Source organism: Staurois parvus, unplaced genomic scaffold, assembly GCF_062004578.1.
Source record: "Staurois parvus isolate SC_StPar_1 unplaced genomic scaffold, SC_StPar_1.0 ptg000218l, whole genome shotgun sequence".
Lineage (NCBI taxonomy): Eukaryota > Metazoa > Chordata > Amphibia > Anura > Ranidae > Staurois > Staurois parvus.
The window spans coordinates 4,872,187-4,889,953 of record NW_028318014.1 but is presented as its reverse complement, the minus strand read 5'-3'; the positions used below and the strand labels follow the sequence as shown (position 1 = coordinate 4,889,953).

Genomic DNA, 17,767 nt, shown 5'->3' with positions numbered 1-17,767 from the left:
TGCATTTATACTTTCCACATCAAATCTCACTTTTCGTGTTTTTGCAGCTCCTGGATGCACAATTCTATTCTCTAAAAATATAGCTAAACTGACTGCACCTAAAACACAGGTAAATGCAGTATTTGAGTTATATGCTTTGAGGACCTCTCTAAACACATATAAAATGCAAGTTTGACAGTACCTCTGTGTGAGTTGCCCATAATAAAGACCGGTCACTGCTGCGCTGTCTCTTTACACTGGGTGACTTGTATCTGCCCCCTCCTGCTACTCTTTGCAGGCAGTCCATAGTTGGTGGACCCACTAGACCCCTCCTACAACTCTGGACAAGCTGAGAACATCCCATTGGACAAACACCTTGGCCAGAATTTAGCACACCGACGTCCCACAGTTGGCTTGGCCTGAGCAACAGCGTCTTTTGGAAGTTGAGTCGGCTTTTATATTTAGTTTTCATGGAATGGGATATTAATAAAGTATTATGTACCATTGAAATTTCCTTTTTTGCTTCAATTTTTCTGTTAGTGTCTATACAAACTAACATTTGAGAAGTATCCAGGATTCTTTGCATTTGGCTGTTTTGAGTTGTGAATACATATTCACCTCTGAAGCTGTGAGGTCTTACTTTGTTACTTTCAGAAATATATTGAAACTTTATCCTCTCTCTTTGAATGTCCTACTCAGCACACAGTATGGACCATAGTAGATGTGGTGTCAGAAGGGGGCCTGATCCGATAGAACATATTTGAAAATATTTGCCCTGTGTAAAACCTTTAATGCTTCCACTGTCTTTGTACCAAAGTGGCAAATCTAATCCAAGAAAAAGGGTTTTTTTTTTTAGGCTTATTGCTTTACCACAGCCCCCAAGAGACACATTCTGCTCCAAAGGGATAGGCTGAAGCCTGGAAGCTAAAAACAGACAGACAATGTTTGCCATCAGATCTTTTATTTAAACTTGCAAGACCAATATGGGTAGTTACAGAAAAGATGGAGCATGTATACCAGTGTCATTGCAGAAATGGGCCTTGGATACAATCTCTAAATACAGGCCATATTCCACAATATTATAATATACACATACTGTTAGGTCCATATATACAGTGGGGCAAAAAAAAAGTATTTAGTCAGCCACCAATTGTGCAAGTTCTCCCACTTAAAAAGATGAGGCCTGTAATTGGCATCATAGGTAGACCTCAACTATGAGACAAAATGAGAAAAAAAAATCCAGACAATCACATTGGCTGATTTGGAAAGAATTTATTTGGTCACCTACAAACAAGCAAGATTTCTGGCTCTCACAGACCTGTACCTTCTTCTTTAAGAGGCTCCTCTGTCCTGCACTCATTACCTGTATCAATGGCACCTGTTTGAGGTTGTGCACAGGTGTCTTTTATACTGATAACAAGTTCAAACAGTCACACTCCAAACTCCACTATGGTGAAGACCAAAGAGCTGTCAAAAGGACACCAGAAACAAATTGTAGACCTGCACCAGGCTGGGAAGACTGAATCTGCAATAGGCAAGCAGCTTGGTGTGAACAAATCAACTGTGGGAGCAATAATTAGAAAATGGAAGACATACAAGATCACTGATAATCTCCCTCGATCTGGGGCTACACGCAAGATCTCACCCCATGGGGTCAAAATGATCACAAGAACGGTGAGCAAAAATGCCAGGACCACACGGGGGGACCTAGTGAATGACCTGCAGAGAGCTGAGACCAACGTAACAAAGGCTACCATCAGTAACACACTACGCCGCCAGGGACTCAGATCCTGCAGTGCCAGACGTGTCCCCCTGCTTAAGCCAGTACATGTCCGGGCCCGTCTTAAGTTTGCTAGAGAGCATTTGGATGATCCAGAAGAGGATTGGGAGAATGATATATGGTCAGATGAAACCAAAATAGAACTCTGGTAGAAACACAACTTGTCGAGTTTGGAGGAGAGAGAATGCTGCGTTGCATCCAAAGAACACCATACCTACTGTGAAGCATGGGGGTGGCAACATAATGCGTTGGGGCTGTTTTTCAGGAAAGGGACCAGGACGACTGATCCATGTACAGGACAGAATGAATGGGGCCATTTATCGTGAGATTGAGTGCAAACCTCCTTCCATCAGCAAGGGCATGAAACATGGCTAGGTCTTCCAACATGACAATAATCCCAAACATACCACCCGGGAAGTGGAGTGGCTTCGTAAGAAGCATTTCAAGGTCCTGGAGTGGCCTAGCCAGTCTCCAGATCTCAACCCCATAGAAAACCTTTGGAGAGAGTTGAAAGTCCGTGTTGCCCAGCGACAGCCCCAAAACAACACTGCTCTAGAGGAGATCTGCATGGAGGAATGGGCCAACATACCAGCAACAGTGTGTGCCAACCTTGTGAAGACTTACAGGAAATGTTTGTTATATATTCTTTGTTGGCAATGACAGAGGTCAAAGTACTGAGATGAACTTTTGATATTGACCAAATACTTATTTTCCACCATAATTTGCAAATAAATGCTTTCCAAATCAGCCAATGTGATGGTCTGGATTTTTTTTCCCACTTTGTCTCTCATAGTTGAGGTCTACCTATGATGCCAATTACAGGCCTCTCTCATCTTTTTCAGTGGGAGAACTTGCACAATTGGTGGCTGACTAAATACTTTTTTGCTCCACTGTATTTTTTTTTTTAAGGTATTTTCCAAAACATATTCAAGCTATAGTTATATAATGGATATGGGCTGAAAGTACACAGGTTTAATTTGAGGGCATGTACATCCAAATTGGAGGAAGGGTTTAGGAAATAAAGCTCTTAAGAATAGCCATTCCCCCTTTTTCAAGGGACCAAAAGTAATTGGACAAATGAATATAATCATAAATAAAATGTTCATTTTAAATGTTCAATATTTTGTTGAGAATCCTTTACTGGCAATGACTGCCTGAAGTCTGGAACCCATGGACATTGCCAAAGACTGGGTTTCCTCCTGATGTTTTGCCAGGTTCTAACTGCAACTGTCTTCAGTTGCTCTTTCGTTTCTGGGTCTCTCCGCCTGTAGTTTTGCCTTCAGCAAGTGAAATGCATGCTCAATTGGATTGAGATCAGGTGATTGACTCGACCATTGCAGAATATGCCACTTTTCCTTCAAAAGCTCTTGGGTTGCTTTTGCAGTGTGTTTTGGATCATTGTTAATCTGTACCATGAAGAGCCGTCCAATCAATTTTGCTGCATTTGGCTGAATCTGGGCTGACAGTATCTCTAAACACTGCAGAATTTACCCGGCTGCTTCTGACTTCTGTCACATCAATAAACACCAATGACCCAGTGCCACTGGAAGTCATGCATGCCCAAATAATCCCACTGCCCTCACCATGTTTTGCAGATTATGTTGTGTGTTTTTGATCATGAGCTGTTCCAAGCTTTCTCCAAATTTTTTTCTTACCTTCATTCTGGTACAGATTAATCTTAGTTTCATCCGTCCAAAGAATTCTTTTCCAGAACTGGTCTGGCTTTTTTAGATGTTCTTTGGCAAAGTTGAATCTGGCTTTTCTATTCTTCAGGCTTATAAATGGTTTGCACCTTGTGGTGAACCCTCTGTTTGCTCTCGTGAAGTCTTCTCTTGATTGTAGACTTTGACAATAATACACCCACCTCCTGGAGAGTGTCCTTCACGTGTCTGGATGTTGTGAATGGGTTTTTCTTTACCATAAAGGATCCTGCGATCATCCACTACTGTTGTCTTCCATGCACGTCCATGCCTTTTTATGTTGCTGAGCTCACCAGTGCATTTTTATTTCCTCAATGTACCACACTGTTGATTTTGGCCATTCCTAGTGTTGCTGCTATCTCCGTTTTTGAAGCTTTGCAATGGCCTGTTTCACTTGCATGGACAGCTACTTTGAACGCATGATGTAGGTTCACAGCAATAGATTCCAAATGCAAACACCACACTTAAAATCAACTCCAGACCTTTTACCTGCTTAATTGATGAAGAAATAATTGAGTAGCCCACACCTGGCCATGAAACAGCTTTTGATTCAATTGTCCAATTACTTTTGGTCCCTTGAAAAAGGGGGGATGGCTACTCTGAAGAGCTGTAATTCCTAAACCCTTCCTCCAATTTGGATGTACATACCCTCAAATTAAACTTGAGTGTGCACTTTCAGCCCATATCCATTAAAGAACTATAGCTTGAATAAGTTTTGGTAAAAACCTGAAAAAAATCTAAAATTGTGCCTGTGTCCAAATATATATGGACCTAACTGTATCTCTCTCCATCTCTCCTATTAGATTCCTTGGCAGAATGATTACTAGGGCAGCTTAGGCAGCCCATTATTATTAACAAAATAAAGAAAAACAGTCGTTAACTGTTCTTTCGGAATTGACAGGCAAAATACACAGGGTTTAAAGCTGTACACATTAGGATTCAGATTTACGGATAACCCTGGCCAATCACAAGCAATGACCCTCTTAATATGATCTCTCAGTGTATGCAATGATATAGATATAATCATACAGATTTTTGCCTGCAATGTTACCAGTACAAGTGTGGCTCTTTAAAAATGCACACTCTGGGACGAAAAAAAGAAAAAGAAAAAAGCTGTTTAACTAGTATATAATGCAGGACAAAAAAAATAAAAATAAATGGATGCCAGTAAAGTTCAGCAAGTAGTATAAGCAATAACCAGTCTTTTAGATTTCATTAGTGTGCCCTGTATGCCTCAAGCTGAAATCTAGGTACGATCTTTATTACATAGCTACAGTGGTCCAGCTCAGACTAATCCAAGCATGCATCTCTCATACCCAAGGGACTGCTGAGGTAGTGGACAATCGCTGTAGTAGTTGGCACAACTAAAGAGATTACCAGTCATCTGTGCCTTGTGTCAAGTGGCTCCATTCTGCATAGTAACTGGGACCATGCTTGGCACAGTAGTTGACAAATTCTTTTTTTTTTTTTTTTAATGGGGAAAAAAAAAAAAAAAAAAAAAAAAGGCATTTTATGATTGGACAAGGTTAATGACATCAAAATCTCCACCATGTCCAATCAGAAAAGGCTTTGTATTCACTGAAAAGACTCACACAGTCAATGAATAGTGCCATTGCCAGGAGAACAAAAGCCACAGGGAACCCTGAAGTCTCCAGCAATCACTGTAATAGTGGTGAGTATTACAGAGATTGTCACTTTTCACAACAGTCCTTCTGGGATGAGCTATGCATACTTACATTGTTACAAGCTGGATACACGTAACTATGAAATGAAGATCATACCTGGAATTCAGATTTAATGAAAGGTTTGAATTGACTTCCACATGTTAACACAGATCCTTGACACAAAGCCCAGCATGTACTACATACAGGCAATGCAAAAACTAGCACAAAAAAAAAAAAACTCCTCAATTTCAAGTTTCAAAAATGGTTAAGGATTTTAGCAGTGAATCATACCACTAGAAAAAAATAAAAAAACTGACACGTCTAATTATATACACTACTGATTTACTATAATGTCTGTACATGAAAAGCACTTAGCCAGTTTGCAATGTTGCATCAGGGAAATTACCTAGCATCACCTAAAAATCAAAAAGTCACCATGCATTTACACAAATCTTAACATTAAGTACGTATAGCCAAAACTTTCAATTTTGGATAGAAGGGAAGGTACATACTTTACCAGATTTTCTTTAATAAAGATTTAAAAGATTTTTTTTTGGTAAATTTCTTCTGTTAGTTTGCTTATATAGGGCAAAATGACAGGTTGGCTTGAAAGCCTACCCCCTCTTATTCATATGTTCCCTTAATGCTTCCCCTATTATCCATATGCTCTATTTGTCTGAGCACTCAAATACTTAGTACTTCCCACTATTCTGACCTTCCCCCATAAAACATCTAATTTACAAGAGTTGATGTAGAAATTGAATGCAAGTGCCTTAAATTTTACTATCAGCCTCTGGCAGTCTACTGTACAGTCTGTAAAGCAGAGCTCAGAGGGGGAGGGAGAAGCAGCACAAAGAAGCCAATTCATGGTGCTACCATGCAAGGAGCACGCCGACAGGAGGAGAGAGCAGATTAACAGCTGTGCCCATCAGTGTGCTGCTTCTCCTTTCACTGTCCAAGGAAAGAGCAACTGTCCTGTGTCAGCTCCCGCTGCAGGTGAAAGGAGGGAGAGCCAACAGTGGATGGCCCATAGTAACCTATGGGTTAGGTCACTGCTCGCTTCTCTCCCCTGCAACTGGCACAGGAGAGGTCAAGTAACCAGATTTGGAGCAGCCTGTAAATGAATATAAACATTTTTCCTCAATAGCTTAGTTAGAATAGCGGTCTAACAGGGGTTAGAAACTTTTCCTACTCCATCAAAAACATAATTATGGGACATAAATGTCTAATAATTGAAAGGAGATTCTAGTTCTTCTTTATGGAAATTAGTGCCAAATCGTTAGGAAGTCCATTCTAAACCTGTTCTCACCCCTATACCAACTACCGTGGACAGGAAAGCTGTGCAGACTTACCTAATCTATGGTTGCTTTTTTGTACAATTTTCCTTTAGGATTTACAAAAACCATATAATAAAGTCACACCTTAACACTTAGAATCTAAAGGAAAAATTGTACAATATATGGTCAGCTTAAGTGTGCCGGCTTCAGAGAAGAGAAAGGACAGAGGACAACAGATTCCCCATAGTAAGTCTAAGGGTAATGTTTCCATCCAGGCAATGCAGCCATTGTCGCTGCTCCCTTCTCTCTCCTGAAGCCAGTCGCAGGGTAGATCATGTGGCCGGACAGGTACACCCTTAGATTATGCAAGTATACACATTTCCTTTACAAGCTGGTCAGTATAGGGCTTACAATGGGGGTGGGAGCAGGTTTAGGCTTAGAAAAATTTAGACAGAATTTGCACATCACTGTTAGACGACATCAGACAAGCAGGTTAACTGGGAGAGACCAATTTGACACAAACAGCATGCGCAAATGGCCTAATGCACAATACTGATTTTTCTAAACTAGGGAAAGGGGTTCTGGAATTTAATAAACTCATGGCTGGTATGCAAAGCTGACATTTAGGATTGCCAGCAGTAAATTGCTTCTTCTTTTACTAATGAAAATGCTTCGAAGTAAAAGAAAAAAAAAAAAAAAAAAAAAAAAAAAAAAAGGGAAGGGAAGGATCAGTACTTACTCCTTGGAGTCCCTGAAATTGAATGGATGGTCGTGCAGGTATTGAATTCTAAAAATAAACAGATAGAATAAGAACACATAATTAGACGTGCCTGTCACTATGGTCAACTATAATTAGTTCTACCAAAACTGATTTTAGGAAGATGCTAATGGTTTGGATTTATCCACCAGCTTCTTTTCTCCCAGAAAATAGGACAGTAAAATTGTTAGTTGACTACAAGACCGTCACTAAGATCTCATTTCCTCTCATATCTTTTACTTTCCAAAGAATGCTGCAGCAGGAGAGAGAATATCTACTATAAGAGCAAAGGAGACATCAGCAGATAAATCTTTGGTACCCAAACGTGAGACGAAAGATACCAGTGGATAAGATCAGCCATCTAGCATCCAACTGATGCTAAAAACAATCCTTGGAACAAAAGAAGAAGGCAGGATACCAAAAAAACAACAGCAGGAACCTTTTGGGAAACCCCTAGTCCTTGGCAACTTAATTGTGCATCCATGACCCCTGCATTTGGCCAACACCTGAATTCCACATCAATTTACCAGAAAAAGGATTAAAGCTGAATGGCAGGACAGTTAATAAATGTTAACACTTGGGAGTAAAACAGAACATGATTTTCCACACTAGCACAGTTTTTGACAATTTCACCTTTAAAATGTGTGACATTATCGTTGTATACAGGAAAAGCAGCTATGCTGGAGTACCATAAGAAGGGACTGAGAAAGTACAGACATCACTTCCAGTTAGTTTCCCGCACTAAAGCCATCTTGCAATGTGAACTGTAGCATAAAATTGACGTGCATGTGGGTGGGTTCAGGCATGTGTGTGACAGACTAGAAGTCTCCTGGCCTGTCAGTTAATCTCTCAAGCAATGGCGGGTGGGACAGACCAGAAGTTCCCTAGCCTGTCAATCAAGTTAAGCAGTGGGAGGAAACTCAATGTATTTATACCCCCACTACAATGGGGAAATGACACAAATGGTGGCCATGAAAGAAGTCGGAACCAGTCTGGAATATGTGTTACCTATACCTAGCCCTGGAAATGCAGCATTTCATTAAAGATTGACCAGTGGCTGATACTTTGGGGGGCTAATTTGCATAAGAAAGGACTTTTTTAATATGTAAAAAAAAAAATAAAAAAAAAAAAATCTGGTTTGCCAATGTTCCACAACACACACACCTTTGAAGAAATGTAAATAAAACCTAATACTCAGGACTGTCACTACAGATGACTGGTATTTTAATGTATTTGTACAAAGAACAAGCAAAACGGATCTAAATGTAGATATAGATTAGCTCACCAACTCACAAGCAGTTTATTGTGGCAGTCTATCCCTGCATCAGGAAAAGCATATATGCTGAGGGGTGGGTTTCTACTATGCCCACTGGCTGCATACATTGTGTGCTGCACTAGTGCAGTCTAATCTGAGTATCATCCAAAACATGGGGCAGGACAATAGAACAATTGTTGTCATAACACAGTGCACATAAACATTTTCAGTAAAGAAACACCCATTAATTGTTTTCCAGAAGTCAAGAAAATAAAGCAATTAGATTATTCAGGATGTACACAAATACTCTATGAAAGTCACTAAAAAGGACAAGATCAGTGGAAAGGTAAACAATGTGGCAATGTGTGCTATGTTATCAGTATAACAATTCCAAAGGCTGGCTGTAGTCTCCATTTGTGAGAAATAAACTACAAAAAAAGGTAAGCAATCCCTGTCCATGGTGCAAGGCTACAATACATCAGCTCCAAAATTACACTGATTACTAGTAATGCTGAGCAATCGGTGGACCACACAGCAGTAACAGAAGCTCTGGAGGACAATATCTTGTCTGAAAAGATTTGTTTTAATTACCAAAATGCAACCCCTGCTTTACCACCGGTTCACACTAGTGCAACTTCTGCTACTTCTTGAGTCACACAGAATCGCTTGACAAGGGAAATCACATTGGTGCCCATCCAAATCAACATGACTCAGCACGGTGCAACTTTGGAAAAAGGTTCGTGCACTAAAGTGACTGGCACAAAAATAAATATACATGTACACACACACACACACACACACACACACACACACACACACACACACACACAGTAGCCCCCCTCCACTCCTCTGCAATTGCCATATCCATCATTATGATGAGCTGCTTTGCTGGAAAGTCAAGTTACACTAAAGGCAGCTATGTCTCTAGTGAATGTAATGAAAATATATGGCTAACATAAGCTACACATCCGATGCTGCAAACCCCACCCATGTTCTGTATTACAGATAATTGATGACAGAATCAGCAATGAAGATGGCCAAGTCCAGCACCAGAATAGATCAACACTCATTAAGAGATTTCATGCAACAGCAAAAGGTCATGGATTTTTGTCTAAAAAGTTTACCAAAATTTACTATAGGGAACAAGCATTTCCCTATATTTATGCAAATGAGTAAACTGGTTATCCATCTGTTAACCATAGTGTACTACTGTATCATTTGAATGGCAGGAAGCCAATTAGAAACCCAACACACTAGAGCACTGCAACAGACTGTCCACTGTAAAAAAGGTCTTTGTTCTTTAACCACTTGAGCCCCAGAGGATTTACCCCCCTTAATGACCAGGCCTTTTTTTGCTGTTTGGCGCTGCACTAATTCAAATGATAATTGCGCGGTCATGCAATGCTATACCCAAACAAAATTTACGTCCTTTTTTTCGCACAAATAGAGCTTTCTTTTGGTGGTATTTGATCACCTGTGCGCTTTTTATTTTTTGCGCTATAAACAAAAAAACCACGAAAATTTTGAAAAAAAAAAACAATATTTTCTACTTTCAGCTATAAAAAAATATATCGTAAACTCAAAGTTAGTCATAAATTTAAGCCAAAATGTATTCTGCTACATGTTTTTGGTAAAAAAAATCCCGTGCATTAGCGGGCAAACTGGCGCTATCTAGGAGGGGCGCTAACACTATCGGAAGTCGCCAGTGACACCAATACAGTGATCAGTAAAAATCTGTTCACTGTAATCAATGACACTGGTGACAGGGCAGTGAAGGGGTTAACTGGGGGGGGGGCGATCAAGGGGTTAAACGGGATTACTGGTGTACTGGCGGGCAATCTGGCGCTATCTGGGAGGGGCGCTAACTCTATCGGAAGTCGCCAGCGACACTGATACAGTGATCTGTAAAAATTGGTTCACTGATCAGTGACACTGGGTGACAGGGCAGTGAAGGGGTTAACTGGAGGGGGGGGGCGATCAAGGGGTTAAACGGGATTACTGGTGTACTGGCGGGCAAACTGGCGCTATCTGGGAGGGGCGCTAACTCTATCGGAAGTCGCCAGCGACACTGATACAGTGATCAGTAAAAATTGGTTCACTGATCAGTGACACTGGGTGACAGGGCAGTGAAGGGGTTAACTGGAGGGGGGGGGGGGCGATCAAGGGGTTAAACGGGATTACTGGTGTACTGGCGGGCAATCTGGCGCTATCTGGGAGGGGCGCTAACTCTATCGGAAGTCGCCAGCGACACTGATCAGTAAAAATCGCTTCACTGATCAGTAACACTGGTGACAGGGCAGTGAAGGGTTAACTGGAGGGGGGGGGCGATCAGGGGGTTAAATGTGTCCTAGAGTGTTCTAACTGTAGTGTAGTGCTTGTGTACTCACTTTTTGGATGTCTTCTTCTCTGTCTGGAACGGAATGTGTCCAGGCAGAGAAGAATGACATCATATCCTGCCCTGTGTATGTCAACACAGGACAGGATAGGACAGGGATCGATCATGTGATTTCAGCCAGAAATCACTAGCTGAAATCTAATGATTGATCCCTCCTGGATCAAATAGTGTCACCCGCGGGTCGGCGGGAGCGCGCCCCCTGCCGGCGAAAGTGTCGGGAGCGCGGAACCCGTTTTTAAACGTGGTTTTGCGCTCCACTGCCGCCCTGCACACGTATATACACAGTGGCAGGGCGGCAAGCGGTTAAAAGAATAAAAGTTTACCTTTCGTAACATATTACACCCATACTCGCGGCGTAACATGTTACGAAAGGACCAGTTCCGCTCCCCATCAATCCCCCATTTTGACAGCTAGTGGGGGGAGAATCTTCTCTCCCTGCTAGTGGTCACAATTTTAAAAAACGTGGCCGTGCAGGGCTGTGCCCACCTGACCACGTCGCTCATTCACACTATTCTGTGATTGGGAAAACCTCAAGTTCCAACAGCCTTTGCAGCTGTTGCCTTGTAGTTCTCAATGAAATACCACGGCGCCGTGGTAGTTCATGGATTCTTCCTGTCAGTGTGATACACCGACAGGTCTTCAGTTCTATTGATCGCTGGTTCAATGCTTTACAGGCTCCCAAAACAAAAAAAAAAAAAAAAAAAAAAAAAAAATCGTAAATGCACATTTTTTAGCTGCAAAAATAACTAAATGTGTGCATTTATTATTTTTTGTAGAAGGTGAACTTATCCTTTAACCGCTTTCCCACTGTGGGCAGTGGTGGCAGTGGTGCGCAAAATCACGTATATATAAACATGATTTTGCATTTACGGGCAAGCCACGCTCACATCCTACCCACGCCACCATTCGTAGCCTCGGCTGTCATCACCAGGCCCTACTCTCCGGCACCCGGTGATCGCCGAGTATTACCAAAGGGGGAGAGAACTGCATGTAAACAATACAGTTCTTTCCCGTCGGCTCCAGCACACTGTTTTGTATGCATAGAGCCATACAAAGCAGTGTGCTTACAGTGGAAAGCACAGACACAGCCTCATAGTAAAAACACATACAGCACAGTGTTAACCCTTTGATCGCCCCAGATGTGAACCCCTTCCTGCCCAGTGCCATTAGTACAGTGTCAGTGCTTTTCATTAGCACTGATCATTGTATTTGTGTCACTGGGGTTGTCAGTGACATCAAGTCAGTTCCCCCCAGTGTCAGAATGCCCGTTGCAGTGCCGCTATAAGTTGCTGATCGCCACCATTTCTAGTATAAAAAAAAAAAAAAAATGTTTTAAATTACAGTATATATACACACACCGCCATTTGTAAACACTAACTTTCACATAAACCAATTTACACGTATTTATTTCAGGTACTTATATAGCGCCATCAATTTACATATATATTATACATTCACATTGGGATTTTTTTTTTTTTTTTTTTTTAAGCACAGACATATAGCAGAATACATTTAAGTTTTTTGTTATTGGACATGTTTAATAGCAAAAAGTCAAAAATATAGTTTCTCTTTTTTCAGTATGTAAATTTAATTTGGGTGCAGTGTTGCATGACCACGCAATTGTCAGTTAAAGTAACGCAGTGCCATAAATGTAAAAAATGGCCTGGTCAGGAAGGGAGGGAGGGGTTGGGTGGGTAAATCTTCTGGAGGGCAAGTGGTTAATGATCAGCCCAAGAGCTGTGGTCCACACCACCAATGTATGACATCTACCCAGGAAAAAAAAAAAAAAAAAAAACCCACACGTTTTTGCTGAGCACCTACTTCAGGATCTACAGTATTTTACATCGGTTGCTTACATTTCAATTAACAGCCAACTACATGAGAAAAATGTTTTTTTTATACATCTCAAAAAAATTAAAGGAAAACTTTGAAAACACATCAGATCTCAATGGGGAAAAATCATGCTGGAGATCTATAGTGATATGGACTGGGCAATGTGTTAGGAATGTAAGGATGCCCCATTGTTTGATGGAAATGAAAATGATCAACCTACAGAGGTCTGAATTCAAAGACACCCTGAAAATCAAAGTGAAAAAATGATGCAGCAGGTTAGTCCATTTTGCTCAGCAGCAACTCAAAATGGTACTCAGTTTGTATGGCCCCCACATGCTTGTATGCATGCTCCTAATGAGACGGATGTTGTCCCAGAGTATTTCCTCCCAGATCTGGACCAGGGCATCACTGAGCTCCTGGACAGTCTAAGTGCAACCTGGCGGCATCGGATTGGACTGAAACATGATATCCAAGAGGCGTTCTATTGGTTTTAGGTCAGGCGAACATGGGGCCAAAGGTGTCAAGTCCTTCATCCACCAGGAACTGCCTGCATACACTCGTTACATGAGGCTGGGCATTGTCGTGCACCAGGAGGAACCCAGGACCCACTGCACCAGCGTAGGGTCTGACAATGGGTCCAAGGATTTCATCCAGATACCGAATGGCAATCAGAGTGCCATTGTCTAGCATGTAGAAGTCTGTGCATCCCTCCATGGATATGCCTCCCTAGACCACTGACCCACCACCAAAATGGTCATGCTGAGGGATGTCACAGGCAGTATAACTTTCTCCACTGCTTCTCCAGACGCTTTCACATCTGTCACATGTGCTCCGGGTGAACCTGCATCTGTGAAAAGCACAGGGTGCCAGTGGTGGACCTGCCAATTCTGATGTTCAATGGCAAATGCCAATCGAGCTCTATGGTGCCAGGCAGTGAGCATAGGGCCCACTAGAGGACATCGGGCCCTAAGGCCACCCTCATCCTGTTCCACCTTGCACAAAGGAGCAGATACGGGTCTTGCTGGTGGGTTAAGGACTTTCTACAGCCCTGTCCAGCTCTCCTAGAGTAACTGCCCGTCTCCTGGCATCTCCTCCGTGCTCTTGAGACTGTGCTGGGAGACTCAGCAAACCTTCTGGCTCCAATTCATCCTAAAAGGTGTTCTATCGGGTTAAGGTCAAGATTCTGCACAGGTCAAAGTTCCTCCACCCAAACTCACTCATCCATGTCTTTATGGACCTTGCTTTGTGCACTGGTGCGCAGTCATGTTGGAACAGGAAGGGGCCATCTCCAAACTGTTCCCACAAAGTTGGGAGCATGAAATTGTCCAAAATGTCTTGGTATGCTGATGCCTTAAGATTTCCCTTCATTGGAACTAAGGGGCCAAGCCCAAGCCCTGAAAAAACAACCCCACACCATAATCCCCCTTCACCAAACTTTACACTTGGCACAATGCAGTCAGACAAGTACCGTTCTCCTGGTAAACGCTAAACCCAGACAAGTCCATCAGAACCAGAGAAGCGCAATTCATTACTCCAGAGAACACATCTCCACTGCTCTAGAGTCCAGTGCAGAGTACTTTACACCACTACATCCAATGCCCTATATTGCACTTGATGCTGTAAGGCTTGGATGCAACTGCTTAGCCATGGAAACCCATTCCATGAACCTCTCTACACACGGTTGTTGTGCTAATCTGAAGACCACACAAAGTTTTCAGGTCTTTAGCTGTGGACTCTGCAGACAGGTGGTGAATTCTGCACACTATGCGCTGACCCCACTTTGTCATTTTACGTGACCTACCACTTTGAGGCTGAGTTGCGGTTTCCAGTTGTTTCCACTTTGTTATACCATTAACAGTTGACCGTGACTGACACACACTGTACTAAATATTGCAGTATTACACTTTTTAAAAGCTTGTGCAAGAAGCTGTCACTTCCTCTTGGAGACCATAAATACGTATCAGGGAACAATCCGAGATCTGGTCTTCCTGCTCTCTGGAACAATGGCACACTTCAGCAGCTGCCAAATCCTTTACAATTACCAATGAGGGGGGATACTGAACACCTTCAAAAGGACTGGCAGACAATACGTAAGCAAGTTTTAGGACAGGGCAAAGCATTTAACCAGCACAAGCCAAGTGAATCACCCTGATAAGACATCTCCCAACAGCAGGTCAGCAGCCAAAAACAGACTAGTTCTTTGGAGTGGTAACAATACCTTGTCTTTAGCCTACAGTAAATGTTGTCAGGGGGTTTGCCAAAGCAGTACAGCCAAGCAAGGGGACTTTGTAAGAGTGCTGTCTCTCTTGCCAAGGTAAATGAATTGGCCGGCATGTTAACAAACTCCCCTTTTTCTCTTTAGTCCTGTACATCACACATGCCAATATTTCTGGATTTATATACTAGAAAGCCTCAAAGCTCATGTAAACCCAAAAGAGTATATTGAAACTTTAGACCTCATTCACAAGTACTATGGGGGGGGGGGGGGACGGGACACCTCTACATGGCTAAGAACACACTAGTGTAAATGAGGGCTTAGTGAAAGCGTGCTCCCTGCAATTCCACACCACAGCCACATTCCTCATCACTCTTACTCACACTTCTAGTGCCAAGGAAGAGGGTCTGCCAGGTTTGCAAAATTGGAAAGTGCAGTACTCCAAGAAGTCAAACCATGGTGCCAATTAGACGGTGTGCAACAGGTACAACAGGAACGCACTGACGTTTTTAGATAAATACTCAGCCATTGTACTAGTTTGGCAAGTTCAACTGTGCTTTGTACACAAGATTTAGTTGCCCAACCATTAGGGCCCAGTCATACTATAGCGGTGCATTACTGAATGTGAATTAATGCCTTTTGCATACGCGAGCTAGTTAGCTACACTCCAATGCCGTTCACAACTAATTACTTTACCTTCCACCACCACACGCAACATGTACTGCTGCGCATTGCAGCACCTGTAATGCATTACTGTGATAGAATGAACATGAATGACAACAGATTGTTTGAAAATTCCCCCTAGCATCTTCTGACTATGGCCAGCTGTAAAATGCCAAGTTGACATGTCCCACATGCTCATCTCACAAAAAAGCAATGTACCAGTGTATGGATCCCCAAGAGTACTTTTAAAACTTCAAAGTGGTTGAGTTCAGCAACAGATAATATACAGAAATATGAGCAAGCATGTTTAAGTGCACAAAATGAACAAAACCATTAAAACATGATTTTCACACAAAAACAAAATAATGAATATTTACTGCAGGAATCATATGAGTCGGGTGTGGGTCTTCACCTCTGCCGAACCCGCGAGACTGACTCACTGAACCCCTGGGGTTCGATCGAACCCAGGTTAAGAACCACTGTTTTATAGTAATTCATCCCCCATAGTAATTCATCCCCCCATATAGTAATTCATCCCCCCATATAGTAGTAGTAAGTAGCAAGTAGTAAGCCAAGTCCCCCCTGTGTCAATTCACTTACCTTTGCTCCGCGCGTTCCTCTCGCCGTATTCCCGCGCCGTTCCGGTCTTCAGGGCGGACTGTGAGAGGAGCCTAGCTCCTCTCACGTTCGTCACGCTGCCCCGCCTACACACATCCTGACAGCCAATCACTGGCTATCAGGATGTGAGTGGCAGCGAGACTGGCCAATCATTGCATTTGAGCGCGCTGCCCTGGCTGTTTTTTTTTTTGGATCACGCTGCAGAGTCCCTGCCGCCCGAGAGGAGGGAGGGGAGCGGGCGCCCGGCACACAAGAGCCGCATTAAAGAGTGTAAAGAGCCGCATGTGGCTCGCGAGCCGCGGCTTGCCGACCACTGGGCTAAGCGATGTTGCGTGACCACCTGCAGCCAATGATGGACAAGCGGGGCATGTCATCACGAATCATATGAGTCGGGTGTGGGTCTTCACCTCCGCCGAACCCGCGAGACTGACTCACCGAACCCCTGGGGTTCGATCGAACCCAGGTTAAGAACCACTGAGCTAGGTATTACACAGAGTACATAAATGGACACATTTCAACAGGTACTGGGCATGTGTGCACACAATTTAAACTTGAAAAACTGAGCACCAAACTGGAAACGTTAAATTAAAAAAAAAAAAATTTTAAATTTGCAAAAAAAAAAAAAAAAAAACCCCATCCATCCATGTTTTCAGGTTACAGTGTATTTTGTTGAGAAATCAACTTTGAAAAAACACCCCAGTCATCTTTAGTAAGGGCAGATCATTTATCATGTACTTACTGGAAACCATCTACCCTTAGCCCAGGCATGCAGGCAGTCATGTATGCTGAGCTGAGCCAGTACCTCCATCCCTCCTCCAGATGAAAGGAAAAAAAAAAAGCCTGGGATGTAGGACAATATTTGGGTCTAGGCCAGAAACCAACAAGGAAAGGTGAATATAAAGCAAGGCATGAGGAATGAAATGTTTCCCACAGTTAATCCTGTCACTGTGTCAAACTTTAACTCTGGTACTATGAGTAGAGAGTTCCAGGACCTAGAAGTAAGTAAAGTGTTAAAGACAGATGGTTTGTTTAAAAAAAAAAAAAAAAAAAAACACCCATGGTAAACTTCGCTGCCCCAGTCTCTCTTCTCGGGTCTCCTGCCAGCGATCCTGGCTCCTCCTCTTTGCGATTCCCCATAGCAAGCTGTCCTGGCTCCTCCTCTTTGCCCCCATAGCAAGCTGTCCTGGCTCCTTTGTCTGCCCCTATAGCAAGCAATTTGCTAGGGGACAAAAGCTGCATGCTCCCTCCCGACCTGTGTGTCTGCAGGAGCGGCTCTCCATAGACAAACGTAGCAGGACTTAGCGCCCCACACTTCCTCTTCATCACATTTGATTGACAACAGAGAGCCAATGGCTACTGCTGCTGGTAGAGTCTGTGTGAAGAGGAAGTGTGGGGAGAAGAGATGCAGCCGTGCACAGTGCTGATCTCTTCTCCCCTTTCTTCTCCTTCACACAGGGACACTAGATAGGTTTACCTTAATGTCAGCAATGCATTAAAAAGGTAAAAAAACATTTTTAGGTTTAGTATCACTTTAAGCTAGGTATACACAGATCAAAAGAAAAATGGCCGATTTAGCAGGAACAGACTGATACTACTGACAGTTCAAAAGGAGCCAAACCGTCATGGTGGAA

At 42.7% G+C, this 17,767-nt stretch overlaps 1 protein-coding gene across 3 annotated transcripts in view; it reads right to left on the bottom strand.

Moving 5' to 3' along the window:
- ELL2 (elongation factor for RNA polymerase II 2) overlaps nt 1-17,767 on the bottom strand; it is an 84,424-nt gene that overhangs the window by 39,686 nt on the left and 26,971 nt on the right. For 2 of the 3 annotated variants that reach the window (XM_089679140.1, XM_089679138.1), the window contains exon 2: nt 7,140-7,187. The exons of the other annotated variant lie outside the window; for it this stretch is intronic. In XM_089679140.1, coding sequence (XP_089535266.1) covers nt 7,140-7,187 — 48 coding nt within the window. The remainder of the gene's footprint in view (nt 1-7,139; nt 7,188-17,767) is intronic. 3 annotated transcript variants of the gene reach the window in all.